We start from the raw sequence: 17,473 nt of genomic DNA, 5'->3' as shown, positions 1-17,473 counted from the left end.
CATTTCCTTTAGGATTTTTACCTGTCATTTATTATTTGAAATAAGTAAAGATATTTGGTAAGATAATATTTGGTAGAATAATATTTGGTTATTTGATAAAGTCACATATTTGGTAAATTTTAATTAGTATTTGGTCCATAATAGAAAACATGACGTGATGTATTCTATGTCTAGGGATTTACGGATGGAGACTTATTAAAAATTCAGTTTGGAGGTGCAAACGTGTCTGGATTTCAGATAGTGGACTATGATGATTCCCTAGTATCTAAATTTATAGAAAGATGGTCAACATTGGAAGAAAAGGAATACCCCGGAGCACACACAACGACAATTAAGGTTTGTTTTTGTTTCTGCTTCTTTCTTTCCCAGGAGAGGGCAGAGAGAGACACCTTGGAAAATATAGGGAGGAAGGGAATAACAAAGGGAACAGAGAACACATTTTAAAAGGATCATCATTTTGAAATTGAAATGGTTTTCACACTTATTTTTTCAGTAAGAAACAATTAGAGCTTTACTGTATTATTTCGCAGTTTTCCTTACAACTACAATTATTCATCTATTTATCTCTTTGGCTTTTTGTCACTGAGTGGCTTCTGAACCAGGCACTTAAAATTAGGTGACAAATAAAAAGACAAGATCCTGTCTCAGCTCACAACGGGAGGGGAAAGAATAAGCACTGAAAGAACTATTGAATGCTCTAAAGCAGGGGCTCCTAGCCAGGGGTCTATAGACGCCCAAGGGTCTGGAAAGATTTCAGGAGGTTCCTGAGGTTGAATTGAAAAAAATCAACTTATTACCTTTGTTTTCTCTGGCCTGTAACTGAAATCTAGTATTTCCTTAACTTATGAATGTATCCAATAAATTACAGTTGTATTCATTTCATATCATATTACAGTTGTTGCATATACCGAAAAATCGTTCACACTCATCCATACTTTGATATTACAGTAGTTAGACCCGACGCCAGTTGAGTGTCATAAAACCATCTGCCCCTGCATTCTGAGGAGTCCATGGTTTTTACCTGACTGGCAAAGGGGTCAGTGGAACAAAAGAGGTTAAGAACTCCTGCTCTAAAAGAAGCAAACCCCAAGCTCTGAGAGACCATGGTCTTTGAGACCCTTTCAGATTATGTGCTCTCAAAGTCCTCTCTGAACAGGGGATTTTTAAGCTATGACCTAAAGGGGAAGAAAAAAAAAGAGGTAGTTTGGCTACCCCTTATAAAATTACTTTTTCCTTAAGTTGAAGCACAATAGATACCAATTTGTTCCTAATCTTCAAAAAAATCTTTCTTGTACACAATTGAGTCAATAAACATATGACCACAAAGATTTATTTAAATAACTGCTGTTGAGAAGCTCAGTCTCTGGACCAGTTCAGCAAGAAGATTAAATTGCAATTGGCTTCACTAATTAAATAGTCAACCAATAAACATTGGCCAATCTGTCTGTCCTTTTGCCAGTGCCATGACGTTTATACTACTGTAGCTAAATAATATGCTTAAAATCAGGAAGTGAGTCCTTCAACTTCGTTCTTCTATTTAAATACCTTTTTGGCTATGCGGGGCCCCGCACCCTTTCAAATAAATTTGGCTATTGGCTTTTCAATTTCTGCAAAGAAGACTGTTGGGATTTTTATCAGTATTGCATTCAATCTGTAAATCAGTTGGGTAGAATTGTCATCTTAACGATATTTAGTTTTCCAATCCATGAGCACTGAATGTCCTTCCATTTAGTCAAGTTTTCTTCAGTTTCTTTTACAAAGTTTTGTCGTTTTCCAAATACAGAACGTTTGTGTCCATGGCAAATTTATTCCTAAATTTTTAATTGTTTTAGTAGCTATTATAAATGGATTTTTTTTCTGATTTTCTCCTCAGATTGCACAAAGAAGTGTATAGAAGTGCAATTGCACATAGTAGTGTATAGAAAAGCTATTGATTTTTGTGTAGAAATGCCATGTGATTTTCGTGCCACTTAGCTACCTCTAGTAGCTTTGTTGTGTTTTTTTTTCAGGGTTTTCTAGATATAGGATCATATCATCAACAAATAGTGAAAGTTTTACTTCTTCCTTTCCTATTTGGGTGCCTTTTGATTCTTTATCTAGCCTAATTGATCGAGATAAAACTTCTTGCACAATATTGAATAATAATGTGATAGTGGGCATCCTTTTCTTGTTCCTGATCTCAGCGGAAAAGCTTTCTGTCTTTCACCCTTGAGTACAGTCCTAGCTGTAGGTTTTTCATATATGCATTTTTCTATATTGAGAAAGCTTCCTTCTATTCTTATCTTTTAGAGTGTTTTTATCCCAAAAGGGTGCTGTATTTTGTCAAATGCCTTTTCTGCATCAATTCAGTCGAACATATGACCTTTCTTTTTCAATTTACCAATATGGCTTATTACATCAATTGGTTTTCTTGTGCTGAATGACCCTTGCATACCTGGGATAAAACCTACTTGATTGTGGTGTATAATTTTTAATGTGCTTTTGGATTCTGTTTGCAAGTATTTTGTTGAGGATTTTCACATCTATATTCATTAGAGATATTGATCTGTAATTTTCTTTTTTTCATAGTATCCTTATCTGGTTTTGGTATTTGGGTGAGGTTGACTTCATAGGATGAGTGTGATAGCATTCTTTCCTGTTCAGTTTTTTGGAAGAGCTTGAGCAAGATTGGTATTAGGTAATCTTTGAATGATGATAGAATTCAAGAGAATTTTTGAGGGCTCAATATAGTGCTCTGGAATATATGTTACTCAGACTAATCTTTTATCCTGTAGAAGTTTGGAAAACTGAGGTCTTTACTTGTTTTTCTGTATATTATTGTGTATACAAGTGGATATATATATATATATATATATATATATATATATATAGCTCCAAATATCAAATATTTCTGTTATGGAGAAGCTTTTTTCTTTTTTCTTTTGCTTCTTTTGATCTCCCTATTCACAGAAGAAATAAGAGTAAAATCTGGTTAAGAGTGGACTGAATGGGATGAAATGATATTTTCATTCTTTATGAAACTAGAGGTTTAAGAAAAGTAAGGGCAAAAGCTGCAAAACATTTAAAAATTTATAGTGATTCTGTTTTCTTATTGGTGTATTTTAAGTGGATTATATCAGAAATAGTCAGGAACAATGTTATTTCACTTGCTCTCACAGTTAAAACTGATTCTATGTCATGGATTGATTTCTGTTGGCTTGTTTCTACACATAATGGGAAAAAAACAGAAACAGTCATTTGGACTTCAGTTTGTTTCTGGGTATGAGATTTGTCCTAAACAAGGATTGGATGCTTTGGGCTTCTCCACTTTTTGGTTTGCAAATGGATTCCTTTAATTTTAAGACCAATTCAGAAAAGCTTCCCACAGGATATTAAAGAACAGCTCAGAGTTTATTTCTACTAAAACCTTTTTGACTTTCTGTTTGGTGATCTAGTTTGCGATTCCACATTTATATTGTTTATAGTGTGGTCTTGTTCCTGTACTTTCATGTCAGGAGGTTGCTGAAAAGGCAAATGGACGCCTGATCTTTCAGTTTGCACCAACTACTGACCCCATTCTGTAGGATTTCAGGCTTCCCTCCAAACAGAGATGGTACCATTTAAGTTCTCTGATGCAGAGCGCATGTGGCTTTCATCCTCAAATGAAACAAACATGTTCATTTTGCATTCTCTATTACTCATTGTGTTGCCTCCCACTGCTGCCTGCTGTTGCAAGGATGAAAGCAAAATGAGATGATTTTTTTCCCCTGGAAGTTATATCATTATTAAAGTTCATATGTCATGCACCAAAACGTAAAACAAATTTGCAGTATGAGAGTTCTTTGATGATGAATGGTGTTAAAATTTGTGGGACAGTCTGACACATTTCACCCTACATGGTGACCTTTTTTCTGCTCCCTCCCACTGGGACATTTCCCTTCCTTAGATGCCTGCCTTTTGTTTGCTTCTGTCAGATTTCAGAGGGATTATGATGACCCTTATTGTAGTATGTTGCAAAGAGCACAGCCTTATCAGTTAAAAAATTTAGGCTCTGAAGCACTGTTTGGCCTTGTACACAGCAATGCTATGCAGCAATGTTACTTAATTTCCTGGTTGTGGTGAAGATTAAATAATACCCACAAAGACTTACTACAACTTTGGAAACATAGCAGGTGCCAATAATTGTTATTTTCTTTTCCCACCCATTTCCTAAAATGAAAAAAGGGCAGTCAATTCAAAGGCCTACTTCAGCTTTTACATTTTGTGACTTTTTCCCCCTCTGATGAAGTTTTTTAAGATCTATAAAGATTATTGGAAAAACCATAGGGGAAAATATGGATTTGGGTGGTATTTCCTCCCAACACAAGCACTTATTACTCATGTACTATAGAGCTAGGACCAAAATATTTTAAAAAAGAAAAACATATGAATCCTGCCATTGAGAATCCACAGTCTAATGGGGGAGACGCACGTTGATAAGCAAATATAATAGGGTGATGTATGTAAAATATGCCAGCTTCCTGCATGCGGTTAGGACATTGTGGGCAAGGAAGGTCAGGGAAAGCTTTCCAGAGAAGGGACTCCTGAGTGGAGTTTCACACATGGTGAGCAGGAGGAAAGGCACATGGGGAGGGGGTGGTGGTGCTGGAGGAGGGCTTGGGAAAGAGCAACGTGTAGTGATTAACATAAATGTTCAAAGTGATGGAACGGCATGATTTATACAGAGACACAGCTCTATGCTTTTCATTGCTGTGAGAACATAAATATTCAGTTTGGGTGAGGGGCATATGTTGTGTTAGTTGTAAGAGGTAAGGCTATTGAATTGTAAACAGATGTAAGAGGTAGTAATTATAGGACATGGCTTCCATAATTATTTCTGCTTCTATTTGTGGGAGAATGGAAGGAAAACTATGTAGGGAACTAGTAAGCATTCCCTAAATATAAATAAGCATATTCTCAAAATATGACCTGCTTAAGGAAAGGGAGAAAAATAAAGTAAATCTTAAATAGGATAATTTCCTTTTATGTTGTCTTTGGGTATTTTACTATATCAGGTACATTTTCTGATTATTTAAATCACTTTCACTATACTATAAGAAATATTTGTGCTGTAGGCATATAAACTTAAAAAAATCACTTCATTTTAATCAAATTACCTCCATGGTTAGGCTCTGAAAATTAAATAAATCATATCAGGTTGTGGGAAATAAATGATTGTTTCCAAGTTTATTTTAGTGTTCCTCAAAAGTTAATGCAGCTTCTATAGTTTCATAATTAAAACCAATTTTATCCAATAAGTAAGAATAAAATCTTAAATGTTTCAATATTCTAACATATTAAATAACTTCCAAGGATAACTTACAAACGTATTCATTTTTTGTTCTTGCATATGTCTATAAAAATAACTCTAGAGTCATGACACTGAGATTCTAAATCTTAGTCTTTCACTGTTTGGGGCAACATTCATTCATTTGTCCATCCATTTTTCCATTCAACACATATTTATTGAGTTTATACTGAGTGGTAGGCACTGTTCTAGGCACTGGTCATCAAACATCTGGTCTTCAAGGAGTTTGCAGTGTTCAGACTAGAAACCACTAGTTTTTACCTTGTAGTGTAATAAGTGTGTTGTTGGAAATTGTCTTATTGGAATCTCAGACCAATGTAACACAGACTGAACTTCTGATTTCCCACCACCACTCACAGTCCTGGTAAACTATTCCTTCTACAATCTTTCCCACCTTATTTGAGGGTAACTTCATCTTGTCACTTGTTCCTTAGGTTGAGAAATTGAAATTGTCCTCAATTCCTATCTTTTGCCACATCAAAACTGTCAGGAAATCCTATCAGCTCTGCTTCCTTTCTTTCCACCTTCTCTGTGAACACCCTGAGTCCAACCACCATCATCTCTCTGCCAGGATTATTGTAATAATATATATAATATATATATAATATTATTGTAATAATAATGCTTTCCCTGCTTCCACACTTCCATGTTCTTTTAAAATAGTGTCATAACATGAAATTGATAAATGAATTTATATTGCCTGACATTATGTGCCAAACCCTTCGATGACTCTCTATTTCACTTAGGATAAAGCCAAAGTCATCCCAGTGGCTTACCAGACCCTAAATCCTTTGTCACTCTCTTCCTTGCTCACTCTGTCAGCTATACTGACTTCTTTGCTCTTTTTAATTATACCACCATTCTCTCACCTTAGAACCTTTGCAATGGCTGTTACCTCTTTGGTAATATTCTTCTCTCAAATATCTGCATGGCTGAGCCTCCTCATCCTTTAAGTACTTGTTCAAAAGCCGTCTTCTCAAGGAATCCAATAATAGGCACACTATTTAATATTGTAATCTGCTATTCTCACCAGGGTACTCTATATTGCCCTTTTCCTGTGACATTTTAATTTTCCCCATTATTACCTTCTGGCATACTATATTTATAATTAATTTATTCTTTACATTGTTTATTGCTGTCTCCTCTTTCTTACTAGAAGTTAAGTTCCATAGGGATAGAGATGATTTTGGTTTGCTCACTGATATATATCAATCTCCTAGTATAAAGATTACCATAAAGCAGCTATTTAATAAATGTTTTCTGAATGGATGGATAGGGGTAAGTAGAGATACTGGTAACCTCTAATCCAGATTCTGAAAGTAAAGGAGGGCTTCTTGGAGGAAGTAACATGTAAATTGAGTCCTGGAGGAAAGCTAGAAATTAGGAAAAAGGAGAGAAGAGCCAGTGACAGTGACGTCTAGATAGAGAAAATTTAAAATATGTGAAAATTCAAATGCATGCAAATTTACATATTGCCCTAAGGCTGGAGGTTGAGCAGAGGTGGTTTAAGAGAATTTCGGGAGATGATACTATAGGAATATGCAGGATCCAGACCTCATGGTCCTTGTTGATATACTAAGAATTTTTTGGTCTTAATCTGTGTGCAGTAGAGAACCACTAGAGGAGAGACATATGATAATGATTTTGACTTAGGAAGATTACTATGACTCTCTGATGAAACTATATTAGAGGGTTGTGAGTGGAGTCAGGGAAGCTCTGAAAAATATTACAAACAATCCAGGCAGGAGAGATAAGGGTCTGATTTATGGTCGTGACATGGGAATAAAGGATTTGTTACATTCACGACTTCTTTTGATCCCTTTATTTGTAAAAGAAATAGTAATTTAAAAATCACAGCCATTCGTATTGTAATACATTGATATAAATTCAGATGAGCGAAGTTTGTGGAATAAAAATGAGGTTTTGAAAGAGCGACTGTCTTTTACTGGTCCCAAATCTGATACAGTGCACGGCACAAAGTAGGCACACAAAATGTGTTTGTTGAAATGAAGAGTGATCAACTGGATAATATTAGTACACAGTACCAAAGAATGGAGAAAGAAGAAAATGTGTTGTTGTCATTGTTATGAAATTGGGTTTAAATTTCTGTGTTAACATTTGCTGTGTGTCTGTGTTCATCCATGGTAGAAAAGTAGTGGGTTATTTTGCTTCATGAAATGTAAAGTGATAGTAGCAATCAGATGGAATTCGTCATGGCACCTGAGTTTAAATTGGGCAATTAGAGTAGGCCTGTTACTTTCCCTGAAAAAAAAAAAAAGCCAGGTTACAAAATGCCACTCTCTCAAAAGAATTTACAAATCATTCCAGCTTCAGATGGGATTTTTAGTGTTTTCAGCAGCCCCAAAAATACCTTGCAAGATCTGACTATCCATTCTAACTTGCTACACAATAGCCTTAGTTCTGCTTTTGAGTCTGAGATATCCTGTGGGTGTTAAGGAATTCAACAATAACACTTGACTGACTTTTGTGTGGCACTTTAAAGAATGGCTTTCCCAAAAGAGTCCCATTTTACTCTGAATCCATTTAAAGCACAGACACCGACTTTCTTGATTGCTGTCCTAAGAGAGTTATTTGGACCTTCTGAAAATAGTATAATCCTTTTCAGTCCAGTAATTAGTGTCCTGTATTAAATAGTACCCTGGTGGTCTAAGAGAGTTAATTTAGCTTCTTGGGTGATTTAACTGACCCAAACCAGAGCTGACATGTTGGCACCCAAAACTCCTAATGTTAAAACATTTTGCTGGAGGCTTACATATTTAATGATTTATAATTTATAAGTTAGAAAGTGTATATGACGAAAACAAGCTCTTAAATGTAAAATTTTATGTTGATTAAAGTTAATTGATAAAATATTACATTACTTAGAATATATATTAATCTTTGAAAAATAAAGATACTTACTAATAATTGTAATTATCAAATAGGATATCTGGACCCATATCTCTTTTCCACATTTTTTATTTGTAAAGGAAACACATTGTAGGTTTTCTCTAAGACTTCTCCCAGATCTTTAAGACCGTAATTATATGGGATGCTAATTTAGTAACTCAATAATACATGCATTAACATTTCTAATTTTCGTGGTATTTTTTACACCTCCAGTGGTTCTTTTGTCTCAAAGATTGCAGTGACTTGCGTACAGACAGCTTTGATCTCCAGGTTCCAAAATCAGTTCCTAAAGTAGCCTGGACCCTATTTGTTGTCTTTTTCATTGGTTGTAAAAAAAAACAAATAATGGACACCATGTTAGAAGTTTCCTAAGAAGTAGGGAGAAGCAGTGAGAGGAATTTATGCAACCAACAAAACAAAAGATCTGCCATTAAGGATGTCTTTACCTATGAGTAAATCAAACCCAGAAAAATGCCTTGATTTGGGTTTCGTTTTTTCCCCTCTTAGTTAATTTGATTAGCTCAAATCTAAAAAAAAAAAAAATAAGACTCTACAAATAAATCTACAGTTTCTAAATGTAAAAATTTTGGTCCTTATGGAAGATTTCTTATGTAGGTCAATAGCAAATCTGCATAAATTCAGGCAATCTGGATAATTTAGGCAAATATGTATTGTTTTTAATGGATTCCTTTTATATCGAGGCTTTCATCACAAAGGATTACAAAATATTTTTATTATTCATAGAGGAAAATAAAAGATGCTAATTTTGATTTCTTGCCACCGGAGTTGTCTTTTCACCATTGGAAAAAGTAATCCAGCTTATGTGCTTTCAAAGCCTTTATGCAGTGAACTTTCAAAGGGCACATGTTTAAAATACTTTACAGTAATTTAAAAATGACCTTATCTCTGACGGCTCTTTTCTAGAGGGTGGACTGCAGTTGAATCTGAGATTAAGACAAGTGAATAAATTTAAGTTTGTGATGTATTTCCTATTACTGTTCTTTTCCTATGGCTCTATTTGGTTCTTGATCATTGCTGGCAATCTTTAAAAAAATGTAAGACTTTCTGAAAATTCTTCTTATTTTTCTCAGAGTTCATCATTTTTGACCTTGTAAGTATTTTGTAAAATGAAAAAACTCAGAATCAATTTCTTTCTAGAGAAATATAATTCAGTGTATACTAATTTTATTTAACTAAATAATCGTTGTTCTTCTAAAAGTATCTACGATTTACCAGCCCATAAAAATTTTATCATCTCAAAGAATGTTACATCAAACACTATTTTTATGGAAAGTAATTGGTGTAAGAAATTTTTAAAATGCTAATTACTTTGTGCAATGCTGATTAAATGAAGTAAACAGGAATTTTTACTGCAGGATTTCTCAGGGCCTTTAATATGCCATTTCTGGAGTGTATTGGACAACAATTCTTTGTGAAGCAATTTAGTGATTTACAGAAATTGTTAAGACAAGCTGTTTTACACCAGCATAGGCAGTAATAAAAAGGAAAAAAAAAAAAAAAAAAAGAAAACCTGATGGTCACTTAACAGTTTTAGCATGTTTTACAAATTGTCAAGCTTCTCATTTATGTATTCCCATATATGTATGTGATGTGGCATTTTGCCAAATACAGGGACCACCTGTCCTGGAGTGCCTTGAACTGAGGGTTTTCCTTGGACTTGAGACTTTCTATTCTAAAATTGGAACAGTCCCAGGAAAACTCAGATGGTTTTGTCTCCCTTTTTTATACCAAAATCACAGAGGATTGAATTCAAATCCTATCTCTGTCAATATATTATTTTTGTGACCCTGGGTAAGATAAAACTTTGGAAGTTGGAATCTTTAAAAATTTGAATAAAAATATTTGTACAAAGATATTTTTTAAAGGACTATTAGGAAATTTTCCAGCTCAGGTTTGGCACATAGAGGATAGAATAAACATGATTTCTTCCTTTTTCCCTGACCTTCCTTTCTAATTCTTCTGCGAGGTATTTAGAACAGGCATTGCTCTCTGTATTTTACTGTAGAGAAACCTCAGATTTAGATAATTTAGTTAACTTGCCCAAGACAACAAAACAGTAAGTGGTAAAGCCAGATATTTAGTCTTTTCTAATGAAAAAGCAATGCTTTGTATTCAACTGAATTTCAAGTGTCAAGGAAAATTTGAAAAGTAGCTGTTCATGGAAAAGTTTTTAGCGTTTTCAGAGTACCAAATGTTTAGTATTTCTTATTTGAATGAAATTTTTTAGCATGAATGGATAAAGATTTTTAAAGAATAGATGTTATTATTATAACAAGCCATTAATTTTTTTTAAATGACAAAGACTGCTCTAACTGTTCAAAGAAAAGCACTTTATGTGCATGCCATGTAGTAAAAGTGAGAGAAAGCAAAGAAAATTTTCCCAGCAAAGGAAGAAAGTAAGAAGAAATTTAAAAGCAAGACCAAATCTATACCTCTGACAGTTGAAATAAATGCCCAGACCCTACCTTAACATCTAACATCTTTTCCTTTTTTTTTCACAATTAACATTTACAATCAACTTTATTGAAAATTCTACACAAATTAAAGCATCGGTTCCACATTCTCTAATCTCATTCTATCTTCCAGTAATCTATATTCTAGAGCAGGGATTCTTAACCTTTCTTTTTTCTTTTCTCCTTCTCTTCTTCTTTATTTTCTTTTAAATGTTACATTAAAAAAATATGAGGTCCCCATATTCCCCCCACCCCACTCCTCCCACATCAACAACCTCTTCCATCATTGCAGCACATCCACTGCACCTGGCGAATACATTCTGGAGCACCACTGCACCACATGGACAGTGGTCCACATTGTAGTCCATACTCTCCCCCAGTCCACCCAGTGGGCCACGGCAGGACACACAACTTCCAGCATCCATCCCTGCAGCACCACCCAGGACAACTCCAACTCCTGAAAATGCCCCCACACCATATCTCTTCTTCCCTCTCCTGACCATCAGCAGCCACCGTGGCCACCCTCTCCACATCAGTACTACAATTTCTTCTCTTACTAATCACAATAGTTCCCCAGCAGAACACCAGTAAGTCCAGTCTAACCCATACTCTATTCCTCCATCTTGTGGATCTGGGATGGCTATGTCCAGTTTAGATTCCACATGGATGATGGATGCAATTCTCCTGCTTGCAGCTGTAGGTACTCTTGGCTCCCTGGTGTGGTGGTTGACCCTCTTAACCTCCCTATCAGCTGGCCAGGTGAAGTCCAAGAAACCAGCTGGTATGAGCCACAAGTCTGCTGAGGACCAGGGCCTGGCCATCACATGGACAGTTCAGAGACCCAGGGCTCCAGAGTATACACCAACCCAACTGCCAACTACAGGTCCGGTAAAAGTAACAGAAGAGGCATGTGTAGAAAGGGTACATCTGAGTCCAACTCCATCACACTCAGGAACACAAACTCCAAAGTTGGGCCAACTGACATGGCCCTGAACTCCAGAGCCATCTGCCTTGACCATAGAACCTGTGGATCACTGCAGCCCTCAGGAGAACCAGCACCTGGGTTTCCATCTACCGTGGCTGTCTCTGGTACCTTGCCAAGGCATGCATAAGCATCACACCTGATGAACTGACTCTTTTTTGGAGACTCTTAGCCATATAAACTCACTTGTCCTTTCCATTTTCCCCTTTTTATCCAAAGTCAAAAAGCAGTTTTTAACACCTGATATTACATGTAGACTGAGGTATTCTGCCGGTTTGAGTTGACCTCGTTGTTCATGGTCTTTTTGTAGTTACATCATCAGCTGGTGCTTGGTAGTAATCCCTCGGTGCCAGGAAGGCTCATCCCCAGGAGTCACGTCCCATGCTGGGGGGAAGGCAATGCATCTACATGCTGAGTTTGGCTTAGAGAGTGGCCACATTTGAGCAACATGGAGGCCCTCAGGAGGTAACATTTAGGCACCCCACAGCTATAGGCCTAGTTCAAATTTTAGGCACACAGGCTCATAATCAGAGCCATCAGTATCAAGGGCTCATCGTTGGACCATCCATCTTTATTGGTCTTTGCCATTGTACTTGGGGGATTGTTGTTGTTCCATTGGGGAATGTGATAGAGCTCCCCTGGCCAGGAATTCAGCACTCTCTCATCTGTCATTTCCAACTGAAACCACTATATAAAAATATCCAAACCTTTCCATGTACCCTGTATACATGCCCTGGAGAACTCCCTCCCAACCATGTGCCTCCCACTAATGACACCCCACACAAGTGCTCCTCCCCTGCCTTAGGTAAACCTCTCTGTAGTCCAAAACTTCTTCAAAAAGGAAGCCCAATATATTGCCAGGTTCCCTTGATAGAAAAATGGAATATAGTGATGGGTTTAAATGTTAGATATAGAATATATCGAAATTTAGAAAAATTAAATAAAGGAAAAATAAATTGGGGTATCAAAGAAATGAAAAAATGAAAAAGCTTTGTTTTTGACATTTTGCCTTTCATCACTGCTACAGGTGTTGCCCTGTATGTACAGTGGCAAGGCAATTTCTTCCATTTCTTCCTCAGTGTCTACCTCCTTTCTTCCTTTTTTCCCCCCTTATCATTAAGTTTCTCTTGACATAAGTTTTAGGTCACAATAATTCACATATACAATATATGGTACTCCCACATAGCCAACATCAAACCCTTTGTCCCTTCCCCAACAGTCATCTTTTTACATGTTCATATTATATTTGCTGCAGCTAATGTACAGATATTGAAACGATAGCTTTCAAATACGGTTCCATTTAGGTTTACATTATGGCTTATATTTTAGACTATATAATTTTCTAAATTTTTAGTTATCTTATGTTTTACATTATGGTTTACATTTTAGCCTATAGACTTTTATACATTTTTGGTGTAACTTAACATGACCTATATCCATCATGGCATGATCTTGTGGAACACTTCCATTACCCCACAGTTACCCTGATTCCATGTATTCAACACCTCTTTCCCCCTTCCCTCAGGGCCCACCATGACAATCAATCTTCATTACTTGAGGGACCATATTCAGAGATACTTGCAAATGTTGAGGGCTTGACATACTTGACTGCCCTAACACATTGGGAGACACCGATTCTCTCAAGAGATACAATTCCCTCTCTTTGAGAAGATCTGTCCTCCCCAGGATGTGGGTATACCTTCATTCTCATTGTATGGGTCTCCACCCAATGATGTAATCCACTATGACAAAATGAGCACTCACACACTCCCCAGAAGCTTGCCCTGTGTCAGATGCACCCACCCTTAAGCATCCCAAACAGGCAATCTTCCATATTACATTCTCTAAAGAGTTTTCTCTGCACCACAATTTCAACCACATACCTGAAAATCTCCCATGATCAAATGTTCTTCTCACCCTCTCCTTAATTTCTTGGGCAATCTGACCCATCCTCCCATCCCAGCGCCCCTAAAGCCCATGCAGCCCCACCCAAAGTTATCCCTTCCCTGTACAAATACTTACCTCCAGTTTATCATAGATTTCATCCAAGTAGCTGTCAGCTCGTAACATTCCTCTACCCTCTAACTACCTTAAAGTTTATCATCGAGTCTCTAGCTCTCTGAGACAGTTTGGTTTACTTATTTCATATCAGAGGTCACATAGTATTTGTCCTTCAATACCTGGGTTGCTTCACTCAACGTAAGGTTCTCAAGAGTCATCCATGTTATCACATGTGTTTGTACTGTATTTTTTCTTATAGCTGAGTAGTATTCCATTGTATGTATATACCACATTTTTTTATCCATTCATCTGTTGATGGGCATTTGGGTTGATTCCAACTTTTGGCAATAATGAATAGTGCTACTATGAACATTGGTGTGCATGTATCAGTTTGTGTCCTGGCTTTCAGATCTTCTGGGTATATACTCAGCAGTGGAATTGCTGGGTCCTATGGCAAAACTACATCTAGTTTTTTGAGAACCTGCCAACCTGTCCTCCAGAATGGCTGGATCCTTCTGCATTCCCACCAGCAGTGGATGAGTGTTCCCATTCCTCCACATCCTCTCCAACAATTGTAGTCTTCTGATTTTTTGATAGCTGCCAGTCTTATGGGAGTAAGATGGTATCCCGTTGTTTTGATTTGTATTTCCCTAACAGCTAGGGATTTTGAGCATTTTTTTCATGTGGTTTTTAGCCATTTGTATATCATCTTTGGAGAAGTGTCTGTTCAAATCTTTTTCCTATTTTTAAATGGGCTGTTTTTCTTTTTCTTTTCAAGATATAGGGGTTCTTTATATATGCAAGATATGTCTCCTATCAGATATGTGGTTACCAAATATTTTCTCCCATTTTGTAGGCTCTCTTTTCACTTTCCTGACAAACTCCTTTGAGGTGCAGAAGGCTTTATGCCTTCTGCATAAATGCATAAATGAGGAAGTCCCATTTATCTATTTGTTCTTTTGCTGCTCATGCTTTTGGTGTGAAGTTCATGAAGCCATTTCCTATTATAAGGTTTTGTAGATGCTTCCCTATTTTGCTTTCCAAGGTCTTTATGGTCTTGGGTCTTATATTAGGTCTTTGATCCATCTTGAGTTGATTTTTGTATAAAGTGTAAGTTGGTAATCCTCTTTCCTTCTTTTACATATGGATATCCAGTTCTCCAGGCACCATTTTTTGAAGAGGCCATTCTCTCCCAGTTGAGAGGGTTTAGTGGCCTTGTCAAATACCATATGGCTGTATATATGAGGATCTATATCATAACTCTCAATTCAGTTCCATTGGTCAGTGTTTCTATCATTGTGCCAATACCATGTTGTTTTCACTACTGTAGCTTTGTAGTATGTTCTGAAGTCAGGTAGTATGATTCCTCCAATTTTCTTTTTCTTTTTCAATATGTCTTTGGCTATTTGGGGTCTCTTTCCTTTCCAAATAAATTTCATAGTTAGTTTGTCTAGTTTATTATAGAATGCTGTGTTGATTTTTATTGGGATTGCATTGAATCTGTAGAACAGTTTTGGTAGGATAGACACCTTAATGATATTTAGTCTTCCTATCCATGAACGGAGAATATTCATCCATTTATTTAGGTCTTCTTTAATTTCCTTGAACAGTGTTGTGTAGTTTACTGTGTATAAGTCTTTTACCTCTTTAGTTAAATTTATCCCTAGGTATTTGATATTTTTATTTACTATTATGAATGGTATTTGATTCCTGATATCCTCCTCAGATTGCTCCTTATTGGTGTACAGAAATGCTACTGATTTTTGTGCATTTATCTTGTAACCTGTGATGTTACCGAGCTCATTTATAAGTTCTAGAGCTTTGTTGTAGACTTCTCAGGGTTTTCTATGTATAGGATCATAACATCTGCAAATATTGAAATTTTGACATCTTCCTTTCCAATCTGGATGCCTTTTATGTCTTGTTCTTGCCTCAGTGCTTGAGCAAGTACTTCTAAGACTATGTTAAGTAGGAGGGGTGAAGGTGAGCTTCCTTGTCTTGTTCCTTATCTTAGAGGGAAATATTTTAGTGTTTCACCATTTTAAATGATGTTAGCTGTGGGTTTTTCATATACACTCTTTATCATGTTCAGAAAGTTTCCTTCTATTCCAATCTTTTGCAGTGTTTTTATCAAGAAAGGGTGCTGTATTTTGTCAAATGTTTTTCTGCATACATAGATATGATTCTGTGATTCTTTCCCTTCAGTCTGTTTATGTGCTGTATTACATTAATTGATTTTCTTATATTGAGCCATCCTTGCATACCAGGAATGAACCCCACTTGGTCGTGGTGTATAATTTGTTTAATGTGTTGTTGAATATGATTAGCAAGTATTTTGTTGAGGATTTTCACATTAAAGTTCATTAGAGAGATTGGTCTGTAATTTTCCTTTCTTGTGGTGTCTTTGTTTGGCTTTGGTACTAGAGTAATGTTGGCATCATAGAATGAGTTAGGCAATGTTCCTTCTGTTTCAATTTTTTTGGAAGAGTTTAAGCAAGTTTGGTGTTAGTTCTTTCTGGGGTGTTCTGTAGAATTCACCTGTGAAGCCATCTGGCCCAGGGCTCTTTTTAGTTGGAAAGTTTTTAATGACTGATTCTATCTCTTTACTTCTGATTGGTTTGTTGAGATTGTCACCTTCTTCCTTTGTCAATGTAGGTTGCTTATGTATTTCTAGGAATTTGTCCATTTCCTCTAAATTGTTGTTTATTTTTGGAATATAGTATTTCAAAGTATCCTCTTATGATAGTCTTTATTTTTGTGGGATCAGTGGTGATATCTCCTTTCTCAATCCTTATTTTGTGTATTTACATCTTCTCTCTTTTTTTCTTTGTTAATCCAGCTAAGGGTTTGTCAATTTTATTGTTTTTCTCAAAGAACCAGCTCTTGGTTTTGTTTATTTTTTTCAAGTGCTTTCTTATTTTCTATTTCATTTAGTTCTGCTCTGATCTTTGTTATTTCTTTCTTCTTCCTTTAGGGTTAGTTTGTTGTTTTTTTACTAATTCCTCCAAGTGTGCATTTAGTTCTTCAACTTTAGCTCTTTCTTCTTTTTTGATGTATGAATTTATGGCTATAAATTTCCCTCTCAGTACTGATTTTGCTGCATCTCATAAATTTGGATATGTTGTATTATCATTTCATTAGTTTCAAGGTAGTTATTAATTTCTTTTGAGATTTCCTCCTTGACCCATTGTTTTTCTAAGAGTGTGTTGTTTAACTTCCAAATCTTGGTGCCAAATCTGGGTCTCTGGCCCTTACAGATTTCTGGCTTCATTCCACTGTGGCCAGAGAAATTATTTTGTAGATTTCTATCTTTCTGAATTCATTGAGACTTTTTCTGTGGCCTAGCCTGTGGTCTATATTGGAGAATGATCCATGTGCACTTGAGAAGAATGTGTATCCTGCTGTATTTGGGTGCAATGTTCTGTGTATGTCTATTAGGTTCAGCTCCTCTAATACATTGTTCAAAGTCTTTGTTTCTTTAGTAATTCTCTTTTGAGATGTTCGTCCAAAGTTGATAGTGATGTATTAAAGTCCCCCACTATGATTGTAGAGGCATCTATTCCTTCACTTAATTTTTCCAGTGTTTGCCTCATGTATTTGGAGCACATTTGTTAGGAGCATAAACGTTTATGATTGTTCTTTCTTCTTGAAAGATTATCCCTTTCACTAATATGTAGTGTCCATCTTTGTCTCTCACAATTGTTTTGCACTTAAAGGCTATTTTGTCTGATATTAATATAGCTACCCCTGTCCTTTTTTGGTTATTGTTTGCTTGTAAGA

General features: G+C 36.1%; 1 protein-coding gene across 10 annotated transcripts in view; it reads left to right on the top strand.

Annotated features, from left to right (window-relative positions):
- The window catches only part of GRIA2 (glutamate ionotropic receptor AMPA type subunit 2), a 171,236-nt gene that overhangs the window by 101,927 nt on the left and 51,836 nt on the right, over positions 1-17,473 (top strand). For all 10 annotated transcript variants that reach the window (XR_011648473.1, XR_011648474.1, XR_011648472.1 and 7 more), the window contains exon 6: positions 175-336. Coding sequence is in view for 5 of the 10 variants with exons in the window: in XM_071214324.1 (XP_071070425.1) it covers positions 175-336 (162 nt within the window). In the remaining 5 variants the exon portion in view is untranslated. The remainder of the gene's footprint in view (positions 1-174; positions 337-17,473) is intronic.

This window comes from Dasypus novemcinctus, chromosome 1, assembly GCF_030445035.2.
Source record: "Dasypus novemcinctus isolate mDasNov1 chromosome 1, mDasNov1.1.hap2, whole genome shotgun sequence".
NCBI classification, from domain to species: Eukaryota; Metazoa; Chordata; class Mammalia; order Cingulata; family Dasypodidae; genus Dasypus; species Dasypus novemcinctus.
This window is presented reverse-complemented; position numbering and strand designations above follow the sequence as displayed.